The 16,567-nt window shown below is 45.5% G+C and overlaps 1 protein-coding gene across 15 annotated transcripts in view; it reads left to right on the top strand.

Moving 5' to 3' along the window:
- ABLIM1 (actin binding LIM protein 1) overlaps positions 1-16,567 on the top strand; it is a gene marked incomplete at its 5' end in the record, with an annotated part of 334,066 nt that overhangs the window by 159,841 nt on the left and 157,658 nt on the right. For all 15 annotated transcript variants that reach the window (XM_082407813.1, XM_082407811.1, XM_082407812.1 and 12 more), the window contains one exon: positions 16,231-16,365. In XM_082407813.1, coding sequence (XP_082263939.1) covers positions 16,231-16,365 — 135 coding nt within the window. Of the gene's footprint in view, positions 1-16,230; positions 16,366-16,567 lie in introns of those variants that run through there.

Here is a 16,567-nt window from a genome sequence, read left to right as displayed (position 1 = left end):
ACCCCTGCAAGATGCAACAGGACTCAAAAAGAGCTTGGACTATGAAACAAGAGCACCAGAGTGGCTTCTTGCCGTTGGAAGGTGCGGCAGTGATGGAGAGACCCCTAGGGAAAGGCCGTGCTTAACATGAAAGCCCAGGGACCATGGTGAGGTGGCACTGATATGGTGGTGGTTGCATAATAGGTAGGCAGAGAAGCCAGGTGCTAAACATGAATCAAACAAACAAGGCCAGACAGAGAGCAGCAACCTACAAGGACAGAGAGTGTCCCATACGATACTACCAGGGGTGGGGAAACCAGTGCAGTGCAAGACCATGAGGAGCAGTATTTGAAGATGAGGTGGGAAGGCTCCCTGTTTTTACAGGATCTGTGTGTCACCTCCCTCCAGGGCCCCGTTCTCATCCTCGTGCGGGGGAGCGGCCCCCCCTGGAGTTGTGCAGCCACAGCCTGCACATCTTCTTTCCCCAGAGGCAGTGCTGCCAGGGGGTGAATGCTGGGGTTGGTATCAGATGAATCATGTCTCTAGAGGACGTAGAGCCAAGCTCCTCACCTGTGTGAGATTTGATTTTTTTCTTCAGTGAAAATAGCACTGAGAACACCCACCTTTCTCTCCAGGTGCAGAGGTTTGATAAGTTATCTGATAAGTTTGAGCACTGGAAAGGGTTATTGGTTAGATCTACAACAAAAACTGTTAAAAAAAAAATGATAGATTGTTCATCAGAAACCAGGCTAGTGGGAGTAAAGGAAATGATGACATCATCATTAGGAGAAAAAAAAATGTTGTACAAGAAAGGGGCTCTATTCACAGATTGCACTGCAGGTTCTAGTCGAACGATGATTACATTCTCAAAGTGTAAGCACTGACCACAGTTAACTGAAAATGTGGTTTAGCCATATTAGTAAGAACAAGATATTAATAAGTAGTGACTGAGTTGGTAGGAGAATGCAGCAATAAGAATAGCAGTAAGAATTTCTTAAGACTAAGAAACAGAGCGATGAAGACCAGGAAAAACACCGAAAGTTGAACGCATCCGCTTGTGGTGAGCACAGAGGAGTGAGGGTGGAGAAGCAGGAGGAGAGGTGAGGCAGGCTGTTGCCATCGTGCATTATAAGTATATGTGTTTTTTATGCATATAAGCCTTTTCAGTTTCTTAAACTTTGATAAAAATTAAAACATATGGGAGAAAACCCATACTACCCTCTTCGTATCTTTATTGTCAGGATTCATTTCAATGACATAACTTGTATAAAAATCTCACAAACATTGCTTGAAGGTCTGTTGATCTGTAAAGTTTATTTAAATAGCAGGGTAGGTGCACAACCCAGAGCCAAAGGGAATGACCCAAGATCCCTTGCAGAGAAAATAAAACGAAAATGTAGGCAATGAGAATAATTAAATTTGTAGCTGGCTGGAGAGGCAGTCAAACTGCCTTCGGCTGGGATTTTCAGGAGAGACAGGTTCAGAGCCTGAACTTGTGAAACCCTTCCCTGTATGTGTTCATCTCTTTCTCATTTGTCCCTTGTGGTACAATTGTTCCATTTACCTTGGTAACTTTGTATGATTATCCCCGAAGCCTTCGGGATGTTATAGGTTTGCCTGGAAACATAGCATTTATGAGCGGGAGTTCTGCAGCCAGACTGCCTGGGTTAAAATCCCAGCTCCACTGTTACTAATTGTGTGACCTCAGGCAAGTCACTTAACCCCGCCTGTGCCTCGGTCTCCTCATCAGAAAATAAGGACATCAGTTGTACCAACTTCACAGGGTTGTTGTGAGGGTTGAATCAATACCTATAAGGCATTTAAAATAACCTAGCAAGAGCTCAGTAATTGTTTGCTTTTGCAGCTATTGTTATCACTGTGCCTCTGGACTGAGGAAAATTGGTGGGACAACGTTTTCATTGGGATGGAGTTCAGTGATCAGATTAGTTTCAGCACCCGGGCAAGTAAACAGAGCTAGACAGGTGAGCTAAGGAGCCACCCATTTCTGCTGGCCAGTCTCTTCCCAGTTCACCTGAAGCAGAGCAAGGCCTTGTAAACTTCTGTCATGCCACCCTGCTCCGGGACCACGCGAGTGGCTTCCTGTGGCCAATCATTCCTACTGTCCTGTGATAGAACGTCACCAAGGAGCTCTACTGGCTGGGTTCTTGAAGCCCGCGTCCCCTGGGCAAGCAAGCTTGTGATACTAGTTCATCTTTCTGCTGTGGAATGAAATGAGATGGCTGATAATGATTTGGTGCAGGAACATGTAGACCTTATAAGAATGGTTGTTTTAAAATGTTGGAGGCCGGAAGCCAGGTGTGCCCAGGATTCTTGCCGAGGAAACTGTCCGCCCACTCTGCAGCAGCCCCTGCTGGCTTCTTCCCATCATTGTGTCATGTCCTGCTCTGGGAACACTGCGTTTCGATTTTCCAAGGCTCTGGTGACACCTCCGCTCCTGGCCCCAGGTCAGTTCAGTTGGAAGTGGTGCTCCTTTGTGCCGTTCTCATTCAGAGAGAAGCTTAGCCAGAGTTGATTTGGAACTGGTCCACCAGTAAGCTCGTTCCTTCAGCTTTTGTTTTTTTTCTGAGTCAGAAATTTAAGCAAGTCTTAGTCATTATGTCATTAGTTGAGTTTATTGACATCATCAAAATTACCTAATTGATACATCCGATTGGTGACCCCAAGGCATTTAACCAACTTTCAATCTCACCCAAAGGCTGTTACTATGGAAAAGAGACAGGAAATCAGGCTAGTGTTAAGTGAATGAACACACTGAACATACATCTACAGAGCATAGACCTTGTGCCAGGAACTGTGCTAGACCCTGGGAATACAGTGGCAGTAACCTTGTAGTAAAGAAGACAGAAAAGAAGGAAACAGAATATTTAGATGGTGGTAAGTGTAAAGCAAGTAAACAGAGATGGGGGTAGCAGGGAATCAGGGAAACCGAGTTGACTTGGGTGGTCCCGGGAGAGCTCTCAGACGGTTGATGTGAGAGCTGCTTTAGGGTGAGACCAGAAGAGGAGGAGCCAGCCTTGCAAATACCAGGGGGACGAACCTTCCGGAAAGGAAGGGGCATGTGGAGATCTTGAAGCATCAGGAACTGGAGCTTGGGAGCGATGTGGAGAGGACATGAGAACAGACCAGGGAGGTGGGCGGGCTCTGTGGGCTACCATAGGGCGCCTTGGATAATGCGGCAGAAGCTACTTAGAGGCCTTAGTTGGTGGTATGATCTGCTCAAATAATGCCCTTAAAAGATCATTCTGGTTGCGAACATGAGTCAAAAGCCCACACTATTTGAAGACAGAGCCTGTGCATTCTTCCCAACTGTCCCCTAAACCCCTCCTAGCACCCTACTTGTTGAGGGACCAATTACTCAGAGGCATAGCCTCTTGTTTCTAATTTTCTGGCAAATCTCCAGTGTTGACATACCTCTAGCCAAGTCATGTTTGTGAAACCTCCCACATGAGACGTGAACTAGGTCTGATGGTGTCTCATCCAGTTTTTTTTTTCTTCTGATGGGCTCTTTTTCACGAGGGCTGCAGAAATGAAGTGATAATGAGGACATCTGTCAGGTTGGGATGTGTTGGTGAAAAACAAACATATACCTTAGTGGGGAGGATTCCATGCATTAGTAAGGTGTGAGATGTGTAGAGGGAAATCCCCGTGTGTGTGTATACAGTTGTTCCTTCTGATTGCTCTGCGGATGTTGAGAAGCTGAGACTAACGGACACTAGTCAAACCTGCTACTTAAAATCGATAGAGACAGAAAATAGATTAGTGGTTGCCCAGGGCTGAGCAGGGGAGGGATGGGGGCGTGACTGCTAATGGGTATGGGGTCTCTTTTGGGGGTGATAAAAATGTAAAAAATACCAGAATTACTACTTGTGGTGATGGTCACACAATTCTGTGAATATACCTACAAACATTGAATTGTACACTTTAAATGGGTAAATTTTAGGATGTGTGAACTATATGCTGATAAAACAAAATCTGTTCTTTAGCGTCTTATGGGTTAAACTGAAATGATGACACCGAAAGCTGTACGATTCATTGGGTGCACTGAACATTCACTGGGTGTTACCCAGCAGAAGAGCAGGTGTCCATTGCTAAAAGTCACAGAAGACAGCAGAGCTGGAAATTCAACGTATTTGTGTTTCAGGCGGAGCACATGGTCATTTATTTATGATCAAGGATCTTAAACTACAGTTCACCGTATCCCCACACTGAAACACCATGGGAACCATCATGGCTTCCATTTGGTGAACACTCATTATCTGTCAGGAAAAGTGCTGAGCACCTTTCATACATTTATCCTTGTTAAGTGTCAGAATAGGTTTTATCCCCATTTTACAGAAGAGGAAATTGAGGCTTAGAGAAGAAAAGTAACTTGTTTCATGATCACAGAGCTAAGAGGAGTGGAGCCCGGATTTGCACCAGGTCTGTCTGACCAGAGTCAGGACTGTGCCCATCTCACCGCTGGAGGGGACCCCTCGCTGAAAGCCATCATGTCATCGTGCGCGGCTCCCAATTTGCCTGCACTGTGAGCTGAAAAATAGTCCTAATTCAGCTCCTGAGAAATAGGCCAACTGGGACTTCCCTGGTGGCGCAGTGGTTAAGAATCTGCCTGCCAATGCAGGGAACATGGGTTCGAGCCCTGGTCCGGGAAGATCCCACATGCCGCGGAGCAACTAAGCCCATGCGCCACAACTACTGAGCCTGCACTCTAGAGCCTGTGAGTCACAACTACTGAGCCCGCGTGCCACAACCACTGAAGCCCGCTCCCCTAGAGTCCATGCTCTGCAACAAGAGAGGCCACCGCAATGAGAAGCCCGCGCACCGCAACGAAGAGTAGCCCCCGCTCGCCGCAACTAGAGAAAGCCCTCATGCAGCAATGAAGACCCAACGCAGCCAAAAATAAATAAAAATAAAAATAAATAAATTTATTAAAAAAAAAAAAGAAATAGGCCAACAGTACTCTGATTATATCACTCATCTCAAGACCTCCACCTGCGGGAGATAAGGAACCTTTAGAGTCTGTTCCTTAGCTTGTCCTTCAAGGATGCGCAGGTCAGACTTTGTTCACTGTCTTCTATTCCATGTTGCCCTTTGCGCACTGTGTGCTTCAGCCAAACCAGGTGTCCTGACGGTCCCCAGACATACCCCATCCCACCCCTCCATCATCTAAGATGCCTTCCTCTTCCTTCCTCCTCATTTAAATCCTGCCCTCCTACCCTGCCTTAAAGACCCAGCTGGGAGGATGCTTCCTTCTTGAAAATTTTTTTGGTTTCTCTCTCCTCATTTTACACTTTTATTTCAGCACACGATTTACTCTCTACCTTTTATTCCCATTCATATTCCTTCTCTCTCTCTCCATCTCTCTCTCTATCTCCTTATCTGTCTGTTTATCCTTTCCTCCACCTCCTTCCATCTAACCTACCCCATAAAAGTGTAAACTCTTTGAGGGCAGGATCTGGGACTTACACAAATGTCATGGGAGAAACGCTGCCGCTTTCGCCTTCCGTTGCTCTTGCCCACGAAGCCTCTGGGTCAGAGGGCTGCCCGACTAACCGTAGCTCTCCCACCTCCAGGCCCTGGCTCACGCTGTCCCTGCTCCCTGAACCATCCTCCCCTTGTCACCATTTACATTCTGCCCATACCACGGTCTCAAATCCCACTCCTTCCTCCCTGGAACTTTCTCCAGCTATTCGTCCCAACCTACTGCATGCTTCTCCCTGCAGAAGTCCTAGCATATCGTCTATGCCTCTCCTACAGTCTTAAACCTCCCAGGACAGCTCCCAAGTGGTTTTCTCTCAGCACTGACCAGCTCCCCAGGGAGGGCGTCCTGTGTGCTGTGCCCAGAACTGGGGAGGGCACGGGAGGTGTGTCTCCGGAGTTCCCCATAGGGCCTGGAACAACACAGGACACACAGAGGCTCTTATGCGGTCAGTATTTGTTGACTCTTGTTGATAAGAAGTTATTTCCCAAGCGTTGGAAGGTTGCATTTAGGAGTTTTAATGGAGACATTTATGTAATGTCTCTGTCCTCTTCCCCCACCAGTCGCATGTTGAACTTCAAACATATTTTTTCTTTTCCAGTGATAGACTTCACTAAGTCTGAACTTTGCTAAACTTTAGGAAATAACCTCTTTTCTCCCACTCCAGCAGATGAATCCCTGAAGTTAAATGAGAGAATGATCGAACCACCCAGGGTCAGGCTCTCTGTCGCCCGGATGACTAGGAAAATACCTGGCAAGGTGACAAGTATAGATTATGTGTGCTTGCCTTTTCTTGCAAAGGTAACACGGGGCAGAGTTATGTCATACAGAAAGCTTGAACAAGCCAGAACTGAAGTTCCGAAAGGAGCCTAAATACCTAAAGTGTAGTTCCAGCGTTTGTAAGATCATGTCTGATTCTGCACGTTGGATACTGTGAACTCAAGTCCTTTGCTTTCATCTTCCCCATAGGCCTGCGGACGCTGGAGAGACCCAGGGGAAGGTGACCGTGCGTGTTTATTCACAGAGTGCGAGTGGGAGGGCCACTTCAGAAAGGGTTCAAAGTCTTGTTTCTGAAATTTACTACCACCTGAATTAAAAGCCTCATGTTGCTGTTTACCAACAGGTGACCTCGGGCACAGTGGTGTGCTAGTAAATGTGTCACAACCGTCTATGGGAGTAGGCACAGGGCAAAGCCCTGATTTGTAAAGTTTGCCGATTTCCGTGGTGTAAATACCCGCCCCGTGGCTGATTTCAGGCTCCTAAGGTGAAGTCGCTGAGCGCACAGTTGGGCAGAGCTGTGCGAGGCCAGCTCTCCGCAGCAGGCAGGAGCCCTACCAGCTCACCACTCTTGAGGGGAAGGTCCTTAACATTGCTAATGCTCAGTGAGGTCAATCTGAGGTTGATGGGATAAAGGGAGATACTATATTTGAACACCTTTTGTAAATTGTGAAGTACCATACACATATTAACAATTGTCATTAGTTTGTCTTAAATGCTATTTTTAACTAGTTAGTAATTCCCAGTGTATCCTGGGCAGTAAGTAGAAGCAGAGAAAAAAAGAAAAAGGCAAAGACAGCTGGGAAGCTTCCTGTGCTGTTATCAGACTTCAGTGTGTACCTCACAGGGACACTACAATTAACATCTTGGTTTTTTGTTTTTTTTAAACCCCTCTCATGTGTCTGGATTTGGAATTAGTGGGGAGAAGGCAATGGTGGTGCCACCAGGCCTAAGTGAAACCCCATCCCAGGACCCTAGGCCTAAATGCTGTTAGACTGTGACCCTCTCTCTTGGTGGTCTGCCAGCAGGGTTCAGGCTGAAGCCACAGCCCAAGTGTTTGACTTGATCCATTTCTAAGTAGAATTGCTGGGGCAGGGACAATTTGAGATCCCTGGGTGACTTTCAAAGGCTGTGTCACATTTCAGAAGGTATTTTTGTTACACTTTAGAAATTCCTGCTCATCAGGGTTAGTGACAGTCTCCCAACATTCACATGACTCGGGCATCTGTGTGCCAGGCCGGTGCTGTGGGCGCTCGCCCACGAGGAGATGACCTCGTGTTGTCCCCACTTCAACCTGTGAGGCATTCTTAGCCCTTTTTTTTTTTTTTTTAATAAATTTATTTATTTATTTATTATTTATTTTTGGCTGTGTTTGGTCTTCGTTGCCGCGCACGGGCTTTTCTCTAGTTGCGGTGTGCGTGCTTCTCATTGTGGTGGCTTCTCTCGTTGTGGAGCACAGGCTTTAGGCACACGGGCTTCAGTAGTTGCGGCACGTGGGCTCAATAGTTGTGGCTCACAGGCTCAGTAGTTGTGGCTCACGGGCTTAGCTGCTCTGCGGCATGTGGGATCTTCCTGGACCAGGAATCGAACCCGTGTCCCCTGCATTGGCAGGCGGATTCTTAACCACCGCGCCACCAGGGAAGTCCCTCTTAGCCCTTCTGTATGGTCTCGGGGAAGTGGAGGCTCGTGTCAGGAGAGGCAGGACTAGGAATCAGGTCTCCTCCAGGGTCCTTTCGAGTTACTGTTCGGGAGGAGCGGTGTGGCTTTCTACCAATGACTGTGCTCCAAAGTTAAATGACTAAGTGCTGTCAGAGAAGGGCTAGGGGAGGCCAAAGAAAGGAGTGGTCTCAGTGAGTCATCTCAACCAAACGGTGTGTCAAGGGAGACACTCTTTTAGAAGCAGGAGGAGAAGACACCGAACTGATGGTAAATCCCTTTCTAAGATTAACCTTCATACCCAGAAGGCAGGTGTAGCACACACAGCAGGGCAAAAGCATCATATGATTTACACGGAGGAAATTTCCTGGCTGAAGTATTATAATCCTAGTACCTCTTTGCCTTGGGGGAATCAGATTAACTGGATTAAAGCCTGGGCTGTTGCTATAATCAGGATCCCAGCTGACCCATTGGTGACGGTGTCTTTTATGTTTGGAGGAATAGCAGAGACAGACTGCGTTGCCTCAGAAAAGGCAAATTAGGTATTGGGATCTGTTACAAGCAGAAAGCCACCAGTGGCAGGATGCTAGAACAGAGCCGTCCTACTGCCCGCTGGGAGTGTTTGTGCCACGGCGGCCGTGTGCTTTGTGCCAAGCGGTAATCCTGACCACAAGACTAACATGGTATAAGGAAATTAATTAGGTCATGGAAGCCAATGCAAGGGAAGGGTCATTTTGGACAACTACTGACACAGTTAACAGTGGGTAGCTTCCCGTAACTACCACTTGCCACAGCAGGAAATGGACTTTTAGGTAAACTGCAAATTACACACTCTGTGCATTTATTTAAACTCCTGAGTTGCTCGATTCCTAGGCTCAATACTAGTACCATTCGAGCATAAAGAAAGGGAGGAGGAGGTGGAGAGAAGCGGTGGAAGCGCGGGAGAACACATCTCTGTGATGTGTGTTTACAATTAAATGGGAACTAATGGGGTAGAAGCATAGAAAGCTTTCTCAGTAGTGAAGCAGTCTCTCTGAAATGTAGACTCCCAGGATAATAGGATTCCTGTCTTTAGACAGAAACCAAACTTACCAGCAGAAAATCATTTTGTGATTGCAAATCCAGACCAGTCCTAACCAGACAGTTTTCCAACCCAGGCCTCTGCTCAGGGTGGAGGCTGGATGTATTCCCTTGCTCTATTACCCTTCCCCTGTAGGTGTTCTTTCCCCAAATATTGCCGCAGCCTGGAATAGCTTCTTTTATATTTGAAGTGTTATTTCCCATCTGCTTATTTACTAGCAGGTGATACCTTTGGGATTATGATGCAGCTGGGTGTTCACTGCTTCTGAGCTGTGTAATCAGAATTTAGTACATTGCACTAGCTTGGTTTCCTTCTATGCGGCATAATACTTTCCTGTGGAAATCCCCTGCCCAGTGCTTCTGAGTGTGGGCTTTGGAGTCAGACGACTTCCTAGTTGTGTAATCTTTTTTTTTTTAACTTTTTATTTTATATTGGAGTATAGTTGATTAACAATGTTGTGATAGTTTCAGGTGTACAGCAAAGTGATTCAGTTATATATATACATGTATCTGTTCTTTTTCAAATTCTTTTCCCATTTGTTAACATAATATTGAGCAGAGTTCCCTGTGTTATATGGCAGGTCCTTGTTGGTTATCCATTTTAAATATAGCAGTGTGTACATGTCAATCCCAAACTCTCTAACTATCCCTTCCCCCCACCCTTCCCACCTGATAACCATAAGTTCATTCTCTAAGTCTGTGAGTCTGTTTCTGTTTCGTAAATAAGTCTTGAACAAGGTATTTGACTCCTAGCCTTGGTGTCTTCCGCTGCACAACAGGAATAATAAAACAGCACCCCCGAAAGGCAGTTGTGATGATTATCTGTGATTGCGAGTGTAAATCAGTTAACACAGGGCCTAGAACATAGTAAGTGTTCAATAAATTGTACTTGTTACAATAATAGAATGGTGTTACAGAGTTACATACTGAGATGTCATAAGTTCAAGAATCTGTAGCTTCATATGGGAGATGCTCCAGTAGTGGTATTGGCTGGTAACTGTATTTTCCCTGATCCAAAAATTGAACTGAGAAGTACAGAGAGAACAACTCAGATTATTTGAAATCAAAAGTATCCCAGAAACCTGGAGGAATTGACCATTGAGCTTGCAGTTTTGTAGGGTCAGGATTGATGCGCTGTGAAACAAAAGCAAAATAAACACAAAACAAGAGAAAATTAAGTGCTGGGTGACAGTGCAGGTATTTAGTGCTTTAGGACTTGGAGGAGAATGAAATATTTTATTAATATAAGCTACAGTGAGAGCTTCAGAGAAGCTTCAGATGACTGACCAGGCAGTGGTCAGGAGGCCTCACTAAAGGGAGCTTTGTATATTTATATGAATGGACAGCAGAGGATTTTAGTGTCTATCTTTGGAGGGGGGGTTGGCCTGCCAGAGTTCAAAACCACTCAGCACAGTGAGAAATACTCAGCAATGTAGTTTCTTCTTAAGTATCTAAATAGCTATTGTGGGTCATGTTATTGAAGATCTCTGAAATGAGACCAAGAACTTTAGACTTGATGGATTGGGACTGAGAGAGATAATGGAAGTTATTTTGTTTTTATTTTAATAGACTTTATTTTTTAGAGCAGTCTTAGATTTAAAGAAAATTCAAGAAGATAGTACAGAGAGTTTCCGTATACTAGTTTTCCATATGAGTAGCATCTTACATTAATATAATTCTTTTGTTATAGTTAATGAACCAAAACTGACACATTGTTAACTTAAGTCTATACTTTGTGTGTATTTTCTTGGTTTTATCTGATGTCTTTTTTCTGTTCTGGGATCCCATCCAGGATACCACACTACATTTAGTCATCATATCATTTTAGGCTTCTCTTGGCTGTGACAATATGACTTTCCTCCTTGTTTTTGATGATCTTGATGATTTTGAAGAGTACTGGTCTGGCACTTTGGGGATTTTCTCATGATTAGACTAGGATTATGAGGTTTGGGGGGAAGGAAGGTCACAGGGGCAAAGTACTAGTTTTCATCACATCATATCAAAGGTACATACTATCAACACGACCTGTTGATGTTGACCTTGAGCACCTGGGTGAGGTAGTGCTTGTCAAATCTGTCCACTGTAAAGTTTCTCTCCCACTCCCCCTTCCATACTGTCCCCTCTGGAAGGAGGTCACCAAGCACAGCCCGAACTTAAGGAGTGGGGAGTGATGCCCCACTCCTTTGAGTTGCCTATTCTTCTCACGTCACATTGAAGAAGAAAGAGCCAGGGAGCAGGGAACTCTCAGCAATCTGAGAAAAAGGGGTTGGAGACTGGATGCATGTGGTGAGAGAAGGGATGACTAAGGGATGTGAGAGTGGACAGAATTTCATGGGAGATGAAAGAGAGGGTGGGATCAGGATGACTGCAAGGCTCCAAGCGTCAGTGATTAGGGGATCGTTTGGGTGTAAAGAGCACTGCATTGGGGGCTTCCCTGGTGGCGCAGTGGTTGAGAATCCGCCTGCCAATGCAGGGGACACGGGTTCGAGCCCTGGTCCGGGAAGATCCCACATGCCGCGGAGCAACTAAGCCCGTGCGCTACAACTACTGAGCCTGCGCATCTGGAGCCTGTGCTCCGCGACAAGAGAGGCCACGATAGTGAGAGGCCCATGCACCGCGATGAAGAGTGGCCCCCATTTGCCGCAACTGGAGAAAGCCCTCGCCATTGGTTTATTGCCAACTCTCTATTTCATGGCTGTGTCACCTTGGGTTTGTCACTTTGTTCCTCTGAGTCTCAGTTTGCCCATCTGTAAAACGTGCTTGACAGTTTCTGCTCTTCCTACCTTGTTGGGCTCTCATGAGAGTAACATGAGATAATGCAGATGGAAGGGCTTTGAAAGCCATCAAGCCTGTGTGGTTTCAAAGGCTGGTGAAGGGAGTGACGGTGCTAATGACAAGGAAGAGTACTTGAGAGGGGGATTTCTTACCTGGGAGATTCTGAATAATTCAGATAACCCGGGGCAAGTTATAACTCATACTGAGGATGGTGTCATAGGCTTGTGATAGTCACCTGCTAAGGAGATTTTTATTTCAAATACGCTTTCTCAGATATTCTGATTCTGCTGGTCTAGTTCCATGGTCTGTCCCCCAGAAGGAAAGAACTTGGGTAAGACGAGGCTGGTTCTGGAATATTAGGAGGGGCTTCACCTAATCTTTTCAGCTTTCCTCTTACAGCCTTTAATGTCCTCTGCTTGGGGGCACTGAAGGTAACAGGTTTCCTTAATGATCTCAAACCCCCCCCCCCCCACACACACACAGTCTCATCGCCTGCGATCTCTAATAGGCATTTCCAAAGTAACACATCCAAAATGGAACTTTGGTTCTGTTCTATGCTGGAGTCTCAGGGATGAGGCTCACCTGCTTTGCTTGACTGTGAAAGGCAGTGTGAAACTCCTCGGTTAGCCTTGCAATAGCCTGTTTTAACTGAGTCTCCAGAATCCCTCCAAACTGGATATTATGCAGTGGATGAATCCCTTTACCTTTTCAGGCCAATAAATTCTTGGCTCTTCATATACATTTCCTCGCTATTCAGGAGATATGCAACCATGCTTTTGGTTTCTCATCGTATTATTCTTATTTTAGCAACAAACTGATGAGCCATGGAAGATTTTAACCATGTCTGCCCAAATTCCGGGGTAAATCACTGACTACTTGGTACAGCAGAAGAAATTTGGGAAGCCTGAGTGTACCTCTGCCAATAATTTGCTGCTGACTTTGGGCACAAGGAATGTAAGCTCTCTGCTCATTTTCCCTATCAGTAGAATACGGAGGGACCACCCAGGCTCTGAAGGATGGAGCAATCAAGTAAAAATTAGCAACAGAGCTAGTTGGCAAATAAGAGGAGTACAGAATTAATGTCATTTTTTATGTTGCAAGTGGCTCCGCATATTTCAAAAATGTAGGCTTGAGCCAAAGAATATACATTTGGTATTAACCAAACTGCCAAAGGAAGTTATGTAAAAGAGACCTCTTTACTGATCTTTAAAAAGCGGAGAGATTCTTTTGTCTATACTGATTTGAGTTGGGATGAAATAAATACTGAGTCTCTTTTGGTCTTTGGATTCTGTCCTCTAACAAGCAGAGCCCATTTCTTCACAAGTAGGTGGTTCTGATAAGTGTCTGCCTAGGCTGATGTATGATGGAAAGGCAAGTAAACGTGATGTAGTCTCTGCTCATCTCTGGGTGAAAATAGAGGTCATCTCTGGGCATGGAGGGTTTCGCAGTGTAATATATATTTCCAAAGGGAAATGCTTGCAAAATGCAGATGCTGATCCCAATTCTGACCTTCGTGACTGGTGCCAGCATGTGCATTGGCACCTGCGTTGAGGCAAAGGGAAGAGCCAAGAAGTGAAATGATATTTTCCTTCCCTCATCATTACTCAGCATAGCTGGCTTGCTTAGCTATAAAAAATTCAAGTGTCAAGAGAAACTGCAGTGCAATTTCTCATCCAAAAATGCATTCTCCCTCACAGTCAAGAGATCCACTGTGTTCTAATGTTGCTTCTGAGTTGGATGGTCTTGTGGGTTACTTTTTTTCACTCTAACTCTTCTCTGTAACTTGCTTAACAATATTGTCTGAATTCTAAGGGGACAGTAGTTCTTAAACTGTAGTATGCATAAGAATCACCTGAGGAGCTTAGGAAAATAATAGGTCCCCGACTCACACCCTTAGTTCAGTGGGCTGAGGAATCTGCATATTTAATACATGGCACAGGGAGTTCTGATATAGGGCATCAGCAGAGCCACCTTGAGGGTTACCATCTGGGTGCCATGCTCAGCTAGCAATATATTACTGTACACAGTGTATAAGCCTTTATAAACCAAGTCCTAGTTGCTGCTTTTAGAACAGCCTTTGAGCCTGGCTAAATAAATTATTGCCTGACTTAACAACAATCATCGCTGGACTTATAATAACTTCTGATTTCTAAATTTCTGATTTAGACAAGAGGAGCATGAGCTTGGGAGTCAGAAAGCCCTGGGTGTAGATCTTTGAGCCTGCACTTACTGTTACTTGAACAGGCTGCTCAGCTTCTCTGAGGCTTGATTTCCTCATCTGTCAAGTGGGAACGGTATTGCCCACCTCACTGAGGAAGGGGTGGTGAGGATGAAATAAAATGACTTATATGTAAGCACCTAGCACCGTGCCTGGCACTTAGCAGACAGATGCTCAGTAAATATTATTTTCCTCCATTCTTATAGGAAGCAGGAAGTTGAAACCAACAAACAAAAAACCTTACATAAAGCAGATATTGTTAAGGGAGACTTTTTTTTTTAATGCCCAGGTGAATAGATTTTTGGCCTTGTTACACATCATTTTAAAAGTCAGTGGTTGTTTAGAGATCTTGGAAGGAAGCCCCTTCTTAATTGCTTTAGATAGTACTGACTTCTGTTGTGAATACAGGTTTCCAAGAGAGATCCCAGCAGGCAGATAAGGAAACGCAGGGGTATCACGATGTTCATACCTTTGCCGAACACTTTGGGGTCCAGTGCAGAGATTTCAGGTCAGGAGTTTAACCCGAAACTACACCTGCTCCTGGTCTAAATCTCACAAGGAGAACCTTGTTTCTGAGAATTTAACTAGTAATGGATTAATTGGACTGTCTTATTCAAACTCTTTCCAGGAGAAATGAGAACATTACAGTGGTCTGAGGGAAACAATGCACTATTATACTCGTGGTATACAGAGAGCTCCTTGCTGTGAGGTGCTTTCTAAATTCAATTTCAGCAATACCTGCCCACGCCCCCCTCCCCCGGTCCAACCTGGTTTTACCGTTTGAAAAAAGAAATCATCTTTGTTCTTTGTGTTGGTTGATTAATTTTAGGTTCACTGTTCTTATCCCATATCACGCTCATGCAGGTACTTATGTAATACATTTCTGTATATCACACGGTTCCTCCTTCTGAGGACCCAAATCAGAAAAGGAATTTAATAGCAAAAAACGCCTTGCTGCATTCTCTGGCTGGACAAGCTGCAGGTTCAATGAAGATCCTTGGGTAGCGTCAAGTCACAGGTGTCCTCTTGCTGCCTACTCTCTTGGTCCTTTGTAAGAGGAGCCTGTAATCCTATTCCTGGGGCACGGCAGTTACAATAACTTCTCTTCTCTGAAGGCCACACTCTGGAAACTGAGAGAATAATCCCTGTAAGCCCCATCATATGATTTTAGAGCCTGGAAAGATCTTCGAAATCCGCTGATCCAATTCCCTTTGTTTTACAGGAGAGGAAACTGAAGTTCAGAGAAATCCACGTAGTTACTAATTTATTTATTTATTTATTTTATTGATTGATTGATTGATTTTTGGCTGTGTTGGGTCTTCGTTTCTGTGCGAGGGCTTTCTCTAGTTGCGGCAAGTGGGGGCCACTCTTCATTGCGGTGCGCGGGCCTCTCACTGTCGCGGCCTCTCTTGTTGCGGAGCACAGGCTCCAGACGCGCAGGCTCAGTAGTTGTGGCTCACGGGCCTAGTTGCTCCGCAGCATGTGGGATCCTCCCAGACCAGGGCTCGAACCTGTGTCCCCTGCATTGACAGGCAGATTCTCAACCGCTGCGCCACCAGGGAAGCCCCTAATTTATTTTTTTAAAGGACTGCCTGCAGTGTGTGTATCAGGAGCTGTGCACACAATAGGAGGCTCATAATAGACATCCAACGGGTTGAGTTGCCAAACGAGGATCAGGAATGACTCTCTGGAGACGAGGAACTAGCCAGTGCCTGCTAACTAGGAAGGAAATAAATGTTAACTGAGCCCCTTTGGTGCACGAGTGTTCTGCTGTGTTCAGAGGAGCTGGGGAAAGAAGGAGGAGTAAAAACGGGGAGAAACAAAATATGAACTTTAATAAACGGTCCTCATTGTCAAGGAACTTACAGTCTGCAGTGAACTCCTGGCTGGAAGGCACTTTCTAAATCAAGATAAGGACCTGCCGCACAATACTGAACCAAATAAGATCATATACTTAATGACCCAATTACATAGTCCTGGAGAAGTTTGGGAGGAAGAGACAAGACTTCTGGCTGCCAGAGGAACAAGCCCAGTGTTTTCCCCACCGGACTGTTAAAGCCACAACTCTCTTATTGATCTGTGTGTCCCTGTAATTATGACATGGGGGCAGAGGCTCCACTGGTGCTTATTGAATCAATATGTGGCTCATTTGATACTAAAATTATGGGTATATTTATGCGTGCCCACAATGACTCCTTTTGTAGGAATGCTTTCTACTCACATGGATCTTTTGTTGTTTTTCTTTCAGTGGCCCACCCTCAGGACCCTCACCACCCGTCAGAGAAGCCTGTCATTCACTGCCATAAATGTGGGGAGCCGTGCAAGGGTGAAGTGCTTCGGGTCCAGACCAAACATTTCCACATCAAATGTTTCACCTGCAAAGGTACGGAGCCTCCAGCTTCCTGGCTGTGTGCCACGTCCTTGCCTTGGAGGCTGCCCCATCCCATTAACTCCACACCAGTTCACCAGATGATAAATGAATGTGCTCCCAGACCCTGGAATTGCTCACCTTCCCTAATTTGGGAATGGATTAAACTTAAGGGGGAGACTGAGCTCCCCCCGCCCCCAAGACCAGCAGTACACTG

The sequence above is a fragment of the Balaenoptera borealis genome (genome assembly GCF_965194805.1).
Source record: "Balaenoptera borealis genome assembly, chromosome: 10".
In the NCBI taxonomy this organism is placed as follows: domain Eukaryota; kingdom Metazoa; phylum Chordata; class Mammalia; order Artiodactyla; family Balaenopteridae; genus Balaenoptera; species Balaenoptera borealis.
The sequence above is the reverse complement of the archived record's forward strand: the minus strand, read 5'-3'. Positions and strand labels throughout refer to the sequence as shown.